Source organism: Struthio camelus, chromosome 5 (genome assembly GCF_040807025.1).
Source record: "Struthio camelus isolate bStrCam1 chromosome 5, bStrCam1.hap1, whole genome shotgun sequence".
NCBI classification, from domain to species: Eukaryota; Metazoa; Chordata; class Aves; order Struthioniformes; family Struthionidae; genus Struthio; species Struthio camelus.
Genome location: NC_090946.1, coordinates 76564017 through 76581941, shown reverse-complemented (window position 1 = coordinate 76581941; position 17925 = coordinate 76564017). Strand labels below are relative to the sequence as shown.

Sequence of the window (17925 nt, the reverse complement as noted above, 5' to 3'; positions counted from 1 at the left end):
CAGTGTTCACCCTTCCACTGCTCTTCCAGGTCGTAAGATTGTTAGGTTTAGTCTGGGGTGTGTGCGTTGGAGGGGGCATTAGGGTGACTCATGAGCACTTGGAGTCCTATGCCAAGAGGAATATGACATTGATGACTGCTTCTTTTGTCGTCTTCACTCCTTTGCTCTTTCTTCCCCTCCCATTTGATTCACCAGGGGCTATTTTTGTTTTCTAACGTGTTCTGTCTTCATTGATCTGCAGCTCCGTGTTACATCCAAACTTATATTATGTGGTGCCTTTTACATATGCTAGATACTGCTTCTTTTTTCTGTTACCCCCTAAAATCAGTTTAGTCCAAATTTAGGTCTCCATTACTGTAATGGACCTTTGCCATGTTGCTTAAAGCCATGGGATCTTAAGTGCGAAGCCTGTGCCCCATTTCTTACCACTGCGTGCCTGTCCACCTCTACCCTGCATCTCCCCTTCTCTGCTATCATACCAGGAATGTGTACTACACCGTTGTTAGATGTAAGTATCTCATTCTGCATATTCTGCATAGAATAACTGTGTTACTGTTATTGTGGCAATTACTGGCTCTTAAAAACAGGAGAGAGGATGCTTCAGTGAAGCAAGCAACTGTCAGAAAAGACAGTAAATCTAGACTTCCAAGAGTATTTTTTTCTAATGTCTAGCTTCTCCCCTGGTTATAGCCTCAGCTAACAGAGAACTTGGGCTGCAAGAGAATTTCATTTCTATAACTCCAGTCTAACTTTCTACTCACCTGGTGGCTAAGAGTGAAGCGACAAGACAGTATGTACCCAATGTTAGTACAGTTTTCATAAATAAACTAGATAGGGAAGTTTCAGCTGAACTGTATTTTAGACAATGTATGACTGACTGAAGAATCATAGTCACAGGACAGTAATCACTCTTCCTTTGCACAGCTAAAGGATACTGCCAAGTGGAGGCTTGAACGAGTGCTATGCAATGTTCACAAGTCCAATGTGGGTGATGAAAAGCAGAATGCAGTTAAAACACAGGTGACCTCAATTTAGGAGCTGTTTACATGGAAGATGTTTTCAGTATCATTTTTATTCTAATAACTGGAGAAATCAACGAGGTCTAGTTAAGTAAAGGCAAGTACAAAAGGCTGTACTTGGGAAGGATAGATTAAATGCAAATACCAGCTAAAGAACGCTTGACCAAGCAGCTGTTTTGCAAATAAAGATCCTGGGGGCTTTTGCAGTCTTCAGACTGAAGGTGGGCTAGCGATGCAGGGGTGATGTGAAATATCCCAAATACCGTTGCAGGCCGTGGTGATGGGTATGGTGTACGGTTTGGGGAGCATGTAGGCCTCACCTCTGGAAGTGTCAGAGAATCCTGAAAAGAGCAACAAAAATAAAACGGACCTTGTGGAATTTATTCTGGAAAAGAAAAGGTTTGAGGAAAAGGTTTGTAACAAAGTGCACAGTTATGTAAAATGTGTTTATACAAATGGTGATTAACTGCTCTCCATAACTCTACCACAGAGGTTGAGCTAACAGTAATCAATTTACAGCAATACAAAGCTACTTAACTAAAAATATACTCATTCTGGTAACTAACCAGAATGGTCTGGTACCTAACACAAGAGTCACTTTCACTGCATGAATTCAAGACGGCATTTTGAAGTAAAAAAAGTCACGGTTGACTGTTAAACCTCGTTCTGCCTTGGAAAAAGGACATGGACTAGAGCACACGTGGAGGTTCCCTCTAGTTCTATATTTAAATGCTTCACACAACAGTCTATACAGACAAATTATATTCTCTCGTCACACATTCACACGTATATAGTAATAATGTTCTTCAAATGATGCAGATCTTTTCTGGAAGGTTTCTTTTTGAAATTCATCCTACTTCTGGAATTGTCTGTTCATGTTTTACAAAGCTTGCTGCAGTCTGTCAGGCAGCTCAGTTCTCTGAAGAGTTTTGTGGAACTCACATGAGTTGCCAGCATAGATGGAGCATCAATGTTCAGTGCAAAAAATCCTTTCCTTGGCCAAAATAAGTGCTTACTGCTTCTGCTGTCTGCAAATGGCAGGGGTGATTCATAGGTCATTGCACCATATCGGGGAAATTTTGGGATACAAGAACAATGTAATAAGATTCTGTCTGAAAGGAGGAAAAAAAGGTAAGCAACCAAGTAGTTTTTTAGTTATTTTTGGCTGATCTTCTAAATCTTGTTTGCTGCTTCCTTCCCCTTAACTTTGAGCCTGTGAGCAAACATAGACCTACTGATAGATATTGCAATGTCTAATATCATATGCAGGCTACTTTGTTTTCTTGATATTTCAGAATTCTTTGCTTTGGCTAGATGGAAGTTCAGAGCTCTACATCACTGCTGTAGTGCACTTCAACTGGAGGCTTGCAGCAGCCTGTTGTGGAAGTGGGAAATATTTTTCAGCAGCTTACTTCTAGAGAGAGAGAAAAAAAAAAGGAGGGGCAATTCCTATGCCTGGTAATAAGATACGATCCTGATTGCAATGTGGTGGAGATGTACAGTCTAGCTAGCTTGAGTGAGTGTTGCTCTTGGGGCAGGGCTGCGCTGGGCTCCAAAACTCGTGTGGTTCTCGGGTACTTTGCTGCATTAAACCCTGTGCTGCTCCGACTGGTCTGCTAACCGCTTTGTGACTGACCATATGTAGCTTGGGACAGCTCATGAGGCCACTGCCCTCAGTTTTTCCAGCATGCACACCATGCATTGGCAGCTGAGCTACTGGTAAGCCAGGAGCTGCATCACCGCAGTGTATAACGCTGTCTTCAGAGGTAAAACCATCACTCAAGTCAGCAGCTGGTTTGTGAAAAGCTTTGTTGCCTTTGCACTGGGGCTGGAGTGAGCAGTTCTGGGAAGCGATCTCTTCATCATCCGGGGTGTTGTTGCTCATTATAGGTAACTGCTTAACATTAGTGTGGCTGTATCTGCGCTTGAATGATCCCCCGAAACGGACCTGGCTTCCTCACTCCACTTTCAGCTTTGGTCTAGTATTTGGGCACCAGGTGAGGCCTGTTGGCTGAGTGCTTCCCTCCTGCACCTGTACAAAACCCAACGCCCGGATATGGAAATGCAACAGCTTCACAAGCTACGAGGGCTAGAGAACAGGGCTAAAACTCCCTCCTCTTCCTGGCGTTTCGGGGCTCGAGCCAGCCCTGTCCCTACTATGGGGCAGTTAGACTGCAACAGAAACACAGACGGAGCAAACTTCTTTTGCAACAGCTTGAGCTTTCTGCAACAGACCCCAAACTTGTCACAGAAACGTAAACCTGGATGTGGAAAGGAAAGGAAAGGAAGGCAAGGGCCAAGCCGATGGCTACCAAGGATTATCTGAGGTGGGAGGGCTAACTGGTCTGCGCTTGTGACGGAAAGCCAGGTGGCCTTTAGTCGTGAAGGCGGAGCGCAGCCTCCTCTGTCTCCAGGTTACTTTTTGACACAGAGAAGAGCGCGGAGAGACTCCATCGGAGCGCGGGTGGCGTCGGCTGTAGCCAAGACCGTTATTTTACGCTTGCTTACCGACAGGTCAAGAAAATCCTGAGGGACTCGCGGGCCAAAAGCGAATGTTTTCGGAAGACCTCCCGCGTCCTCTTTGGTGAGGAACCGCGGGGCGTCCGCCGAGGCCGGCGCGCGGGGCGACGCCGGGTGGGAGCGGGCAGCCGTTGTTTCTAGTGGGGGGATAACGGGGGGGGGAAGAGGGGGCCATGTCCCCCCCCCACCTTTTTTCTTTTGGCCGCAGCGGGTGGCCAGCGCGTCCCCTGAGCGGGGGGCTCGGGGCTTCGAGCTCGGCCTCAGCGCGGGCCCCCGCCCGGCCGCGGCGCCGGGGGGCAGGAGGGAGGCCGGGCTCGCCCAGGCGGGGAGGCGCCAGGCGGGTCAGCGCGCCCCCTCCCCTCCTCTCCCCTCGCTGCGGGCGCGGCTCGGCCGCCGCCATCGGGCGGGGCAGCGCGGGCCATGGCCACGGACAGTAAGTGCGGGCGGGAGGGAGGCTCAGGTCCGGCCTTAACGGGCGCCGGCACCTGCTCCCGGCTCGGCTCCGCCATCGCGCAGCGGCCGTTGGGCCTCGGTCGCCGCGGATGAGCCGTGGGGCTGGTTTCCCGCCTCCCCCCCCCTCCTCCTCCTCGCGGGGCGGGGGGAGGGTGTGGGCGGCCGGGGCTCGCGGGTGGGAGGATAACGGGGGCGTTTCGGGTCCCGGGGGGGGTGGGAGGTTGATTCGGGGTACGGGAGCGGAGCGGGGTCACCTCGGCCCGGCCCGGCCCCCGCCTGGGAGCCCCCTCAGCCCCCCGGGTGCGTGGGGCAGGCCCGGCTTCACTGCGCAAGTGTGGGGCATTCCCGCCTGCTGCGGGGTCCCGCACGTGGGGCAGGCCCACTGCGCTGGTCAGGTGTGGGGTAGTCCTCGTGTGCGTGGGGCATTCCCACCCCTGCGGCCTCCCTGGGTGTGTGGGGCAGGCCACCCGCACGCTGGTCAGGTGTGGGGCGAGTCCTCGTGCGCGTGGGGCATTCCCACCCCTGTGGCCTCCCTGGGTGTGTGGGGCAGGCCACCCGTGCGCTGGTCAGGTGTGGGGTGAGTCCTCGTGCACGTGGGGTGTTCCCGCCTGCGGGGTCCCGTGCATGGGGCAGGCCCACCTGCACTGGTCAGGTGTGGGGCGAGTCCTCGTGCGCGTGGGGTGTTCCCGCCTGCGGGGTCCCATGCATGGGGCAGGCCCACCTGCACTGGTCAGGTGTGGGGTGAGTCCTCGTGCGCGTGGGGTGTTCCCGCCTGAGGGGTCCCATGCATGGGGCAGGCCCACCTGCACTGGTCAGGTGTGGGGTGAGTCCTCGTGTGCGTGGGGTGTTCCCGCCTGAGGGGCCCCGTGCGTGGGGCAGGCCCACCTGCACTGGTCAGGTGTGGGGCGAGTCCTCGTGTGCGTGGGGTGTTCCCGCCTGAGGGGCCCCGTGCGTGGGGCAGGCCCACCTGCACTGGTCAGGTGTGGGGCGAGTCCCCGGGCGCGTGGGGCATTCCTGCCTGCGCAATGCCACCTGGGCTGGGCAGGAGGCCTCTGCTGGGTGCCTGGCTCTCAGCCGGCTCTGTCTGGGCAGGTGTCAAGAGCAGCTCAATGAGGGTCAGAAAATGCCACCTACCGGGTGGGTGTGAAAACGGGGGTGTTGGGTTTGGTTCTTCCTCCTCCTCGTCCAGGAGGAGGCCTGAGCCGTCGAGGTGTGCCGCGGTGGGCTCTCCTGACGCGTGGCGTGCGTTCTTTGGAGGATGCCCCTTTCCTATTTTCCATAGTGTGAATTTTACAAAACATGTTTTCTGTGTTTGTGTGTGCCTGTGTGTTTTGTACACCTTCCGCAAAGGAAGTGACAGGCACGCTAATACAGATTTTTAGGGAGAAAACAGAATAAGAGAACTTCTTTCTAAGATATTAACAAGGAACAGATAATCTTGTACTTGTGAGAGACAAGTCTGCTTCTCACTGTGTGTAAACTTTTGGCTCGGTGAGACTCTGCGCTGTTGGATCTTCTGACCGCACCATTATACAGATAATCTTAACGATAATCACCTTCCCTTTTTTGATTGATTTGGTTATGTTGTTGCATAATGACACGTACTGCTCTGGTTTAAGTCTCGGCTGTAGTGGTACAGCTGCACGGAGGGCAGATATTTCGGTTAATTGATTCCGGTCATAGCACTGAGGAGTTAAAACCTGAGTTAGTACTGTTAGCTTCTAGGGTCAAGGTCCCGGTATTTTCCTCCTTAATTATTGCACAGACGTCAATACTTATTGAAGACTTCTCAGTTGATTTTTTTGGGTGAAAATGATCATGGGAGCCTTTAAAAGATATGAAGATGGCATATAACAATTTCTAAGTAGTCAAGAATGAAATTCTAGGGTTGAGCTTTTCAAAAAGATTTAGTTCAATGGAAAACGTAGTTTTTCCCTTTTGTCACTTAGTGATCCTCACTTGTGTTTGCTTTTTCTTGTTGTCCTTCAAAAGTGTGTCCTTAAGGAAGGATGATCTTGGGCAAGACTCAGATTGAAATGACACTCAAGTCATTCAGTACTTTTATGGAGGCCTTTGGAGAATTAGGAATTGACGTGATTTGATCAAAATAATCATAAAACTTTTCCTAGCAAAATCTGTCCTTTTATTTGTTAGATTCTCAGAGCGGAGATCCAAAGGCAGTGATGGCACTAAGTACATATTTTATTCATCGTTGGTTTATATTTTGTAGCGTTTTATGAATTAATAAAAATATAATAAATTGGCTGCTCACCACCATTCGTGCTGCACAGATATGAAATGGGTAACTGTATAATATTTAATTAATTGGAAGTCCTTCTAACCCAAAAGCCAATAGGGTTATGGTTTTGTTTCTTAAGTAAAGGCAGCTCCTTCTCCCCCATATCCTCACTGGAGCAATCGTTTGTTTTTTTGCAGCTCTTTCCCTGGTGATAGGATCAGGCTCTTTAGACTTGGTCTTTAGGCTCAGTTAGTTAGTTGGAGAACAGTTTCTTATGATTTATGTATGAAAGGAACAGGTTCTTCCTCTTCCTTATCTAGCGTAATGTAACTTCTTGACCGTTGTCACACAAAACAAACAGTGACTTCACCTGCATAGCGAGCCATTTTGACCTGTGCATTGGTCATGTTTTAGAAGACACGTGATCATTTAAACCTGGTAGTAAGATGAGAGTTTTGTAGGTCAAACTTGGTTTATCCCGGAGAAGTCTATTATATTTTTTCACCTCAAATTTAAAAATTGCATTTAGCTTGAGAGTTAAATCTTCCATATGTAGAGAGAGGTATGGCTTTTTCCTTCTTTTATAATGTCTCTTGTTCTACAGTAAGAGAAAGCGTAATGAAAGGTCAGGGAGACAACACAATATAGCCACTAAAATAATAACAGTTATAAAGGGAATTGCTGATTTCTCTTTCAGTGTTTTTGCTGTGCATGCCAGTTCACTTCCTTTTCCTTCTGAAGCTAGAAAATGACCCCTGAAAGTTGTTAGCACCTCACTTGTCCTTAATTTTGAACTATTAAAGTAATTACTTGAGAAAGGGGGAGAATTTTGGAGCACAGCCTGGGATAATAGAGAAAAAATAAAGTCGCTGAAATTGTCCACAGAAAAGAAATGTCTTGTAAGAAAAGGATGGTGGAAACATAGCTGCCATCTTTCAGTTTGTGTGACGTTGAGAAAGAAACTACAAGGGCATGTTTCTCAGTGTCCATTTGGTAGAGGCGTGATAGAAACAGGACCTGGGCGTTTCTCTAAGAGAGCGTAAAACTCGGGACTGTGAGTGGAGCCTCAGAAGAGGATAACCCTATAAAAGAAGCATCTGAGCTCATAAAGTATTACTGGATGTTTTGGCGAGCCAAGCGGATAGTCTTTTTTTCCTCTGAGGTTACATGGTTAAGGAGCGGGGGATTGCCTTTTGTAAGTCCTAAGATAGCAGCAAACAGCAAATTAAAGCAATTATTTATGGTGCTCTAAATTAGCTCCTCATAAGCATAACATATACCAGGGATGGGGTTCACTATAAGGTATGATCAGTGCACTGGAAATGCTGAAGTGCCAATACATTGTTGTAAGTGCAGTGAGGCAGCCTAGAGACATTTGCATCGTCTTACGGCTTAGTTGCTGAAGCTCTGATGTGGTCAGCATTTCCCAACCTGCTTGTAGCTGAGCCTTGCTTGAGGAAGTTGGAAACATTCGTGCTCCATTGTATGCTGCTCCTTGCAGTTTCTTCTGCATTTGGCTGTCCTAGGGCTGCCACTGCCTCTTTCACTGCCAGTCCAGATCTGGCAGAACTGCCTTTGTTGCCTCTCTGCTCTGTGGTCTCGTCTTTAGTGCTGAGATACTTGCTTTAGGTTGTGCTGCTTTCAAGGCTACCTAGGTGGTCTGTGTCTAATTTTGATAAGCACACCTATCATTTAATTCCTCAGCTGGCTCAAATGACGAAATGTTTTGATTGAGAAATAATACTTGAAGTAAAAAAGGATCTGAGAGAAGCTTAATATTAGAATGAATGAGCTGGCATTCCTTGGACTTGGTAAGATGGTGTGTATATATATTAAATTCTGTTCAGATATAGACTATGATATCAGTTCCAGTCGCAAATCTGATTTGTTCTGTTTAGCTTTTGTATCCAACAGGCACCTTAGCAGATGCCAACCCTGCCTGAACTTGCGTGGAGCAGTAGCAGCACTGGCAGAACTAGCTGTCTTGGGGAACTTTGGCATGAGCAGGGTCATCCTGGTAGCTCAGGTAGTATCACTTCTTCTGCCCTTGAATCAGAGCTGTTCTCAGAGAAAAGAAGGATAGCCAGGGCATCTCTATTGCTCTGTGATTCTGGACTGCCAGAAGAGTTGGTGGTGATGATTTGAGGTGATCAGAGAGATGTGTTAGGGCAGTCTGCTCTGATTTTTATTGTTAAATAATTCATTTTTCCTGCTGGCTGAAAGATCAGAAGAGAGGCAAGTTTGGTTTCAAGCCAATTTGAAGTGAGTGCAGCTTGGACGCAGTTCAGGTCAGTACTAATGAGAACCAAAAACTGTGGATCATTTGAATGCACTTCTAATAATCCTCGTGATATTAAATATGTTCCAGACCTTTTTAAATGAAAATCTTCTGAGAGAATACATGGAAAAGAGTACTTAGAAGGAGACATATGTGACTGTTCAGAGTAGTCTTTAAATATTAGAAAATATATTAGTTTTCATATGAAAATTCATTTCATTGTAGCTCAGTTTTGATTTTCCTGACTTAGGAACCTCTCAGGTGTAGAGAAATTGGTAGTGTTATAGGGATGTCCAAATTCAATCCCACTGGGTCTGTGATATCAGAGCTTAACACCATTTCACCTCGGCTCACCTGTTCACTGTGTAGAAGTGTGTTGACTGTGTTCTGCTCAAAGGCAGCTTTGCTCTTTTAAAGGGCTGTTAGTCATTTGAACTAGCTTTTAATTAAACAGTCTGTATCTGTTTTTGTATCACTTCATGTACATGGGTATCACAGTACACTAAAGTGGCAGTGGTTACTGCAGTAATAAGATCCCAAATAGAGTAACTGAATCTTGAGTGAATTGTTGTCCCTAAAGAAGGTACTAGGAAGAGGATGTCTGTCTGGTATAGTGCCCTAGAGGAAGATACTCTTGTTCTCTTGGCTATTAAGACCCCTTTGTTAATATGCTTAGAAAATCCAGACAAGACTGGTAGATGCTTCTTCAAAAAAATAAGTGAATAAACTGACAATAACAATTTGGAATCTTGTTGATTAACTTGCCTTGTCTCTCTGGATGGCCTGAAGAGATGGATCTTTGTCATGCTTCTAGGTATCAGTGTGCTTGAAGTGCTGTCTGGGAAGACGTGTACCTATTGCAGCTCAGTGTTTCTCAGGATTTGTAGCAGGGTGATCCCTCGGTACTACTTTCCCTCGGGAGTTCAGGGCATCGTAGCAGAGTGAGCTCCCGTCTCCTGTAACGCGTGGCCCTGTTGTTGGCCCGCCTGGCCAAGCTCTGCACAGGGCAAGTGCTCATCCCCACTGGGTCATTCAGGCCTTGCTGCTGTGGGGTGAGATGTGAAGGCGGTAGGCTGACCTGCAGCTTCTCCTCCATCGTTTGGGCAACCTCTAGTCTGGGTAATCTCATTGTTAGGGAAGCTGGCTTGGTTTCCAAGTCCTGGGTTGTTCTGAGAGATGGTGTCTGCCTCGGAGAGCTCTGCCGCTAAGTGAGGGTGGTCTGGGTCTCTCACCTCAGACCACAACTTTACTGCCTTTGTGAGTCTGCTGCCCCAGGTAATTACCTCCTTTACATATGCCTGGAGCCACCCCTGTGCCTGTATGCCTGACATCTTACTGTAAAACAGCATGTAATTGCGGAAGGCTTTGTTGAGTGGTGCCACGCTGGTGCATATGAAAAACCTGCTATTTGAAAATAACTAGGGCTGTTAGATATTTTGATTTTTATTGTTACCTCTTTTGCTTCATTTTGACATTGTGTTGCTTATGTTCTTGCTAATAACAGACCTGCATCACATCTGATTGCGTTGAGAGCATATCTTGAAAAATGCCTGCTTTGTGGAAAATATTGATTGCAATTGTATGTTCTTTTCTAAATACTTGAAACGCAGTTAATTTTATAAAGAGCTTGTATTTGTGCTTACACCGTGTCCCCATGAGAAAACATTCAAAGAGAATTACTTAGTCAAACTTCAGAACGGCTTGCAAAATAAATTGGAGAACATCTTAAATCTGTTTCCTTCCTGTTTTGATAAGCATTCAAGTGGAGGTATTCTCCAAGAAAGCTGCCTCTGAGGAGAGTTTGTTTTGGGCATTATTATTCACAAAGATAGGCAACTTTATATGCCCTAGGAGGGGATGGGGAGTGATTCAGCTGAAGAACAGGGGTGCAGTTGCAAGGGCATGAGGAGCCAAACCAGTATCTTTGGGCACGTGAGATACCTTACATCACATCTGGCCCCGGATAATTATCAGGCTGATGATGGCTGCCTCACTAATTTAGTATGCGTAGGTCACTGTGACATGGGTCCCTTTCAGTGGAGAAGGGTAATTAAGGAGGAATTGCTGTGAGCCTGGTGGTGACTCTTTGGTTGCGTAGGGACCTCATGCTGTAAGCCCTATGGCAGCAAGAGAGCTGCTAGTTGTGTAAAGGTTTGTAAAATGAAGTTCTGTGGTTTTTCTTTGCTCTGAGCAATGATGCCAGCATTTCCTTGGGGATCCATCTGCAATAGTCTGTAACGTTTATTGCATGTTACTTTCTGGAGAGGTTCTTTTGATTCTGGTGCGCACGGGGGAGCAAGTGTGTACGGTCTGGCCTGGTTAAGTCCCTCCATGATGTTGCTCAACTCTGGAGATGCTGCCTATGTGAACAGAAGTAGTCATAACTAGCAGGAGAGGTTAACTAAAAACACGAGGCAGCTTTATTTTCAAAAGCAGCCTCTTATATGCCTCAGACAGGCTGATATCATGATCGATGAGGTTAAGTGGTCGTTTAGGAGACCTTGTGTTCATTTTCCATTTCTATGATCTATTGCTGATTGCTCTTGGGCACTGAACGCATTAGATCAATTATTTAGCAAGGGCTTGAGTCTAATCTGTCAGGGGGATGGGTAGACTCTACGAACTGTTTTTCTGTGACTTGCTGTTAGGCACACAGAGTTTGCACTGACTCTTCCATGTGTTTTTTCAGGAGATGAATTCCCACTCAGAGGAAGATATATTATTAAGTATTTATTTGATATGTGTGTACTCAGCCTATTACAGTGGCTGTAAACAAATCCAGTTAGACATATTTTAATTAGTCATGGATATTGTGTTAGCTGTGCTATCCTTGGCCTTTTTAGGGGTAAGATAGATGAATATGGTGTAGGAGGGTTAAATGATGGATAAACAGTTGGTTACAGTTTTGGATGTCTAGTGTTTACTCAGGTTGCCAAGGAACAATAAAGAAGATGCTGGAGATGAAAGCTTAATTTTTATTTTCTCTTAGAAGCTACTGCAGTTACAAATTACACATTGTCCAATAAATCTGCTGCCTTGATTTTGGTCACAGCCTTTGGCACTTACAGTGCCTTGTGGCCTATCTGCTCATGATAAATGAGACAAACCATCAACTGCCTGTTCGCTTACCGTATGCCTGTTACTGCTGGGTGGCAGTGGTTGGATGTGTCTTCTGCTTTGCTGAAGAGGAAAGGATGTGGCCCAGGTCTCTGTGGTTTTCTGATCTCTACTTCCCCGTGGCCTCTTGGCTGCCTCATCACCTTTACTTGAGGTAGGACCTCTGTCCCTCAACACTGGCAGAGGAAGGGAGAGACTCAAGGGGCTGTGTGCACATGGGTGGGCTTTGCTGTCCTTCAGGTTTCTGTGGCACTTGTCCCTTTGGCCATAGCCGTCTGCATCTATGAAGATAAAATCTGGCGCAGTCACATTAATCCTCAGAGAATCCTTTTGCAGGTCCTGAGAGTGGAGATGTTTTATTCCCCCTTTTTTTCCCAGCAAGTGTCTACCCATGTCTTATCTCTTATAGCTAAGGTGCAAAAAAAATTTCGCACAGATGAAGCATTGCAAACCTCATGAGACATCTAACCCTAGATTGTGCCTTCAGAGCCTGATGGAGCTGACAGCTGCATGAAATTGCAGGCATGCAACAATGTACCCAAAGAAAGTGCACACAAATTATGTCAGTAAATGTAACAGAAAGCAGGTTGCTCTTGACTTGGCTGCTTTCAAATTCAGTTTGAATTCAATTCGTTTCAAATTCGTTTGAAGCGAATGAATTTCTTTGAGGCTTGACAAAATTTACCAAGCAGCTCTTCGTCAGAACATCTAGACAAAGTACTGACTTTAAAACCAGCAGTTATTTTGTGGTGTTCTGTGTTTTTGTTGAGGTTCAAGTTGCCTATTGCAAACAAAAAGAGGGCAGTAGGTCCCTTCTGTAGGCTGAGGATCCACCAGCGGCACTAATACTGCCACAAGCAATGCTATCTGACTGCAGCGTGGCCGGTTGCAAGACTTAAGTAAATGAACGGTTTGAGAGAGTGACCTTTCTAGCAGCTTTCTGAATGGGTATGAGGAAGACAAGACAACGTTTGTCAATGTTAGAAAAGGGAATTGTAGCTGACTTAGCTTCAGCTTAGCACAAGTCTGACTCTTGCTTAGCATAAGTACCTAAAGTAGGTGAAGCCTGCAGGCCGTGGGACTGAACTGTAACCCAAAGGATAGTGCTGACAATGCGACTGCAAAGTCAGCTAGAACCAGCCCTCAAGGATACAGAACAGAGTGACCAGAATGAACAGAGGTAACGGCTGACCTTTGGATAAGATAAGGTACTGTGAAGCAGGAACATAGCAACCGTCTAGCAACCATCCCAGGATGTAGATGTGAACCAATCAGAAGGAAAGAGACCACCAACTTAGTAAAGAGGATTTGAAGAGACTTTCACTGGCAGGCAGGGAAATACGACTGTAAAAGGGATAATTACTTAAGAATTCTTTTGTTCTGAGTCCCTCCCCAGGAGGCACCCAGCTGAAGCTGTTACTCTGTCATACTGTCATTTAATTAAATAATTAATTTTGCTGTTACACGTGCGTGAGACTCTGCTCCTTGGAAACCTAGGGTCGAACTATTTCTACAACAGCGAAGTCCAGAGAAGAGCACCTCATAGTAACCGAAATGGAAGACTAGGGAGAGAATTTAAACTGTATGATTGGAGTATGGGTGAATTGCAAAGATCATGTCTGTACAAAGAGATATTGTACCAGAGCTTGATGCTTCCTTTGTATGAGAGTAAGTTCTAAGGCAAGTAGATGACCTGATTTTTGGCCAAAGTCATATATAGCGTTGTGCTGCTGTCAGACAGGCTCAAGATTAGGAGCTTTTTTTTTTTTTTTTTAAAGGCATTTTGAAGTTTGAGCTGAGTTACAAGATGTACAGCAAGAATATTGGAAAGACAAGCCAAGATATAGTGTGGACAGAAATGCTAAGCCTGGAATGAAGGCAGAGCTGTAAGCCATGAATGAAAAAATAGATGCTGAGATTTTAAATGAGGTGGAAAGGCAAAAAGATATAATAGGCCCACAGGGAAACTCAGGGAAATGGGGAGGATGTAGAGAAGGATGGGAGGATCGTACAAAGGAACAACTGGAAATCTGAAAGGAGCGTTGCATAAGCCAAGGGAGGACAAGATTTCAAGAAGAAAGTGTTTGACTGCATCAGAGGCAACAGACAGATTAGTCAACTAGTACAGCTGCATGAAGAATTCCCCTGAGTGCCTTTCACCATTCTGGCCACTCCATTTCAGAAATTCTTTTGACCTCTCTCTTGGCCCCATGCAGAGGGCTTGGCTGAGACTCATGTCTGGGCAATAGTCCTTATTCTGCTACTGACCTGTTGGGAGACCTTGGGATTTTGCTTCCTTTCCCTGCACTTGTTTCCGTATGTGATGCTGATTCTGTGGTACTCTGGGCATGAAATGTGTTATATTTGAGCTAGGTGATATTGTTAAGCTTTTGGGGGCCAAATGTACAAGATACTGGGTGCCTCAAATAAGTAGATTTCCATATCCAGATAATATAAGCAAATTAAAAAAACTAAACATCACCTTCTCCTGAGAACCAAATGCTGAGGCAGTGGATACAAAAACGTATCATGTTTGGTGACTGAACCAAAACTGAGTAATTTTCACCTGGATCTGCTCAGCCCTTCATGGTGTCTGGCTGTGATTGAAAGAAAAGAGCTTCCTAAAATAATTTATTGCTTTTTAATGTGACACCTTCTCTTTTCCTAGCCATTAGCTCCCATAAAATCACTCTTCAAGTCAGGGGATTCTGCAGACAGAGGGCATCTGCACACTGCTAATTCCTGCTGGTGTGTCTGTTGTTAATTTGCTCAGAAGATGGGCAGTTGAGCCACTTTTAAAAAGCTGATTATCAGGATCTTGGGGCTGTCATCTGCAGCAAGCAATTTGTAATAGATTTTTCTCTTTTTCAGAATTTAATTTTGCTCTAGGAGAGACAAGGAAGTGAGAATTACAGCAAAGAGTAAATCTTAGGAGTTTCTAATGGAGCTCACAAGCCCTGCCAACACATCCAGGCCTATGAGGAGATGGCACCTCCTCTTAGGCCATGGCCTGTTTGACAAAGGTCTACAATAGACTTTTAGCAGTTTTTTTGTGGTTTGCTCATTGCAGATTGTTCAATAGTGTGTGCAATTGCAACTGCTAAAAGGACAAAATTAGCACGCAGCCTGGTTCCTAGGCAGATACAAGAGTACCTCAGGTAGTTGTGCACCAGGCAGATGTGCCTCAACCTCTCCTGTGCTTGCTTCCCCTCTCCCTGAGCAGGGGAAGGAAGGGGCTGTCTGTCCCTCACCTGGGAAGTGGAAAGGAGGCCATTGTCCAGCTTGCTGTGCAGTCACGCAGCTGACTGAAAGAGGAGGTTGCAGCATCCAGAGGGATTTTGCAGTGTGTGCTCTTTGCCTCTGTGTTTTGCAGTATCAGGTGGGACTGCAGTCCCTGATGCAGAGTCTTCTGGAGCTTTGCAGGGTCTACATTGTGCTAAGATAGTGACCTGCATTTTAATGGTCTATTTAAGAATCGGAAGCATAAGAAGCATAGTTAGGATATCTCTTGTGCTGAGGTGTCTGTGTGTTGGCTGTAGGTATGATATGACTCCTTCCTTAGGACCTGTGTCTTGAAGACCCCAGTTGCTTTAGTGGATTTGTGGTGCATTGTCTCTGAAGTTATTTGGGCAGTGTCGTGTTTCTCCCCTCTTGAGAGTAAACAATGAGCTACATGCAGTTTCTCATAGCCGTTGGTATAAATTGATTGTGCATGACGCGTTTAGATGAAGTGTGCTTTGCTGTACATAAGGAAGTTATGCACTGAGTTTTAAATTCTGGCCTCTTTTGTACTGTATGAAGTGAGACCAAAACTTTTTATCAGACGATGGGAGTGGGAGTTGAAACGCTGACTGCAATTGATCTTTCTTCCCTCTTTTTTGTTTCCTAGTGAATCTTTGGAATCAGTGGGGTTTTTTTTTTTTTCCAAGAACTTATTGAAAAATATCTGAGAAGCTTTACTTTTTAAAGTCTGTTTTGCGTAACATGTTGCAGTTATGCTTTGTGCTCAAAAACCTTGAGCCAACACCAAAGAGCAGTGCAGTCACCATAAAAAATTATGCATAAAATGTTTAATGCGTGGGAGGTTTTTGTTGTCCATCTTGTTCTGCGTGCACAAAATGTTTAGTGTGTGGGAGATTTTTGTCCTTTTTCTTGTTTTGCAGCAGCTGAAGTCCTGTGAGTTGCTTTTCAGAGGAGCAGGTGAAAGGGAAGAGAGTATTTTTTTTCATAGCTACAAGGACTAGAAAGTTATTTTTTTAACAGCTGACAGTCTCACCTCATCATTTTCTTCAGGATCTACATGTTTAGGTAAAATACCTATTATTGTTCAATTAAGACTTGTGTTTTAGTTGGTGAAGTTATGACAGCTGCATTAAACAGTCTTTTAAATAAATGTATGTACTTCATGAAGCTAGGGTGTAGTTACAAGTTACCTTATTTTCCAGTTGCAAAAATAGCTTGTCCTGTGGGTAATAGACCTGTGCAGGGAGCTATGCTGTGAAATGAGTTCAGGGGTTCTGGTTTTGTACTTTTAAGATAAATGTTTGTTAAGGTTTCACTGAAGCCCTATTAGATGAGATACACAAAATGCTCACAGCGTTTTGCAGTAGCTCTTTGCTTTTTGTTCTGCAGTTCTTGGTACTCAAATTATTACCTGCGTTTATGTATAAAATAAATAAGCATTTTCAAATTAAGTTATATTCCTATTGCCAGAATTCATGTTGGAAAGCTCTGCTATGTTTTTTAAGGGCAATTCCTAATGAGGGATTTGACAGTTTGCAGGCTTTTCTGTCTATTTTTTGCTATTTGTGATGCTGTATAACAAGGCAGGTCAGCCTACCTGACTCCAAGAGCCACATGCCAACATCTTCATGCGAGTGAGAACCATCTGATGCATATCTAATCTTACAAAGAGCCGTAGTAAGGGACAGTTCATGAGTGGGAGGATAGTGATTTCTCTGGGATCCCACTACTCTGTTACAGAGTTATGACTGTTTGTGTCTGATGAAATTCTCATCAATATCATATAGTATATTTGCCAGTGCTGGCAAACTCCCAGCTTTGATCACCCAGGAGCTCCCTGGCTGGCCCCATGACCCAGTCTGAAATGCTCCAGAGTCATAAAGAAGTTATGACTAATGTAGTGATTTAATAAATCCAAGTGGAAAGTGCTATCCTGAGGAAGGAGTCCTCAAACTGTTGGATGTACTAACTATACTGATACAACTCAATGTGTCCTAATTTGATGATGCTCATGAATTTCCTCTTTATCACTGGGTCTTGCTGTAGTACGTGCTGTGACAATCAGGAGAGGCAGAGGAAGGCAATTAGGAGACGTGCTGTTCCCTGGGACTGATGAGTTCTTTCTGAACATCTGTATTCACTTAGGTGTATCTGAATGATACTGTTTAGGCCCTGTGAGGAGGTCAGGGTGACAGTGTTGTTACATGCTCAGAATTCATGAAGCAGGCCTCCTAAAGCTGCAATTTAGAATTTCAAAAGACTCAAACCAAGAAAACAAAAAAACTACATGTTCTCACTGACTCTTGGGCCTTTAGTATGCATATCTCTGATTTTCAGATATTTCTTCTGCAAACAAGAAAGCCAGAAACAAAAACATAAAACAAAGTTGGGTTTCTCTTTTGTAATTACAACGTTCCTAGAGTTACAGGTTTAAGAAAAACACCAAATAACTAAAATCTGATAGTCGCTCTAGTAACAGAGCTGCAGGTCCCCCTTTTTTGGGAAAAGGAGCGGATTAAAGGTCTCCTAGTAGGCAATCTTACAGGAGAGAGAGATCCTTGTCAGCACACTTGTCTTTAGTGCTTTCTCAATAAGAACTGCGCAAGACAGGAAGGCGTGTTTGCCTTGCTGAAGGTGCAAGGACAGACCTCCAGAACTATTCTGCTTATCCCCGTTTACTTTCCTGTTGCTTTCTTTCCTCTTCCTGGTTCAGCCATTTTCCTCTGAACTCTTTCTCTACCATCTGGCAGAGGGATGCAATGAGAGCGTCTGCTGTTACCTTGTTTTCTGTCTTGTTCTCCCTTTAAACCAAGGAAAGAAGAGTCATGCAGAGCTGACCGCCTGGGTGGGAGAAGAAACACTTGCTCACATGGTGTTGCATAGCAGCCCTTGCCTGCCTGAAGTCACTGAGCACCATTTATGAGTGTCCCTTGCTGAAACCAGTAGATGAGTCATAGGCAGTCTGGGACTTCTCAAGTTCATGTGGAGCATTAAATCCATGACTAGGCGATTCCAGAATGGGAGCAATGGAAAATTAAGAGTTTTGCTTGGCATAT

At 45.3% G+C, this 17925-nt stretch overlaps 1 protein-coding gene across 4 annotated transcripts in view; it reads left to right on the top strand.

Annotated features, from left to right (window-relative positions):
* Positions 1-3871: 3871 nt before the first annotated feature.
* Positions 3872-17925, top strand: part of SYT16 (synaptotagmin 16) — a 113488-nt gene continuing 99434 nt past the window's right edge. For 2 of the 4 annotated variants that reach the window (XR_011141701.1, XM_068947355.1), the window contains exon 1: positions 3918-3972. Coding sequence is in view for 3 of the 4 variants with exons in the window: in XM_068947355.1 (XP_068803456.1) it covers positions 3960-3972 (13 nt within the window). In the remaining variant the exon portion in view is untranslated. Of the gene's footprint in view, positions 3973-17925 lie in introns of all 4 variants that reach the window. The other 2 variants (XM_068947357.1, XM_068947356.1) reach the window with 2 other exon arrangements.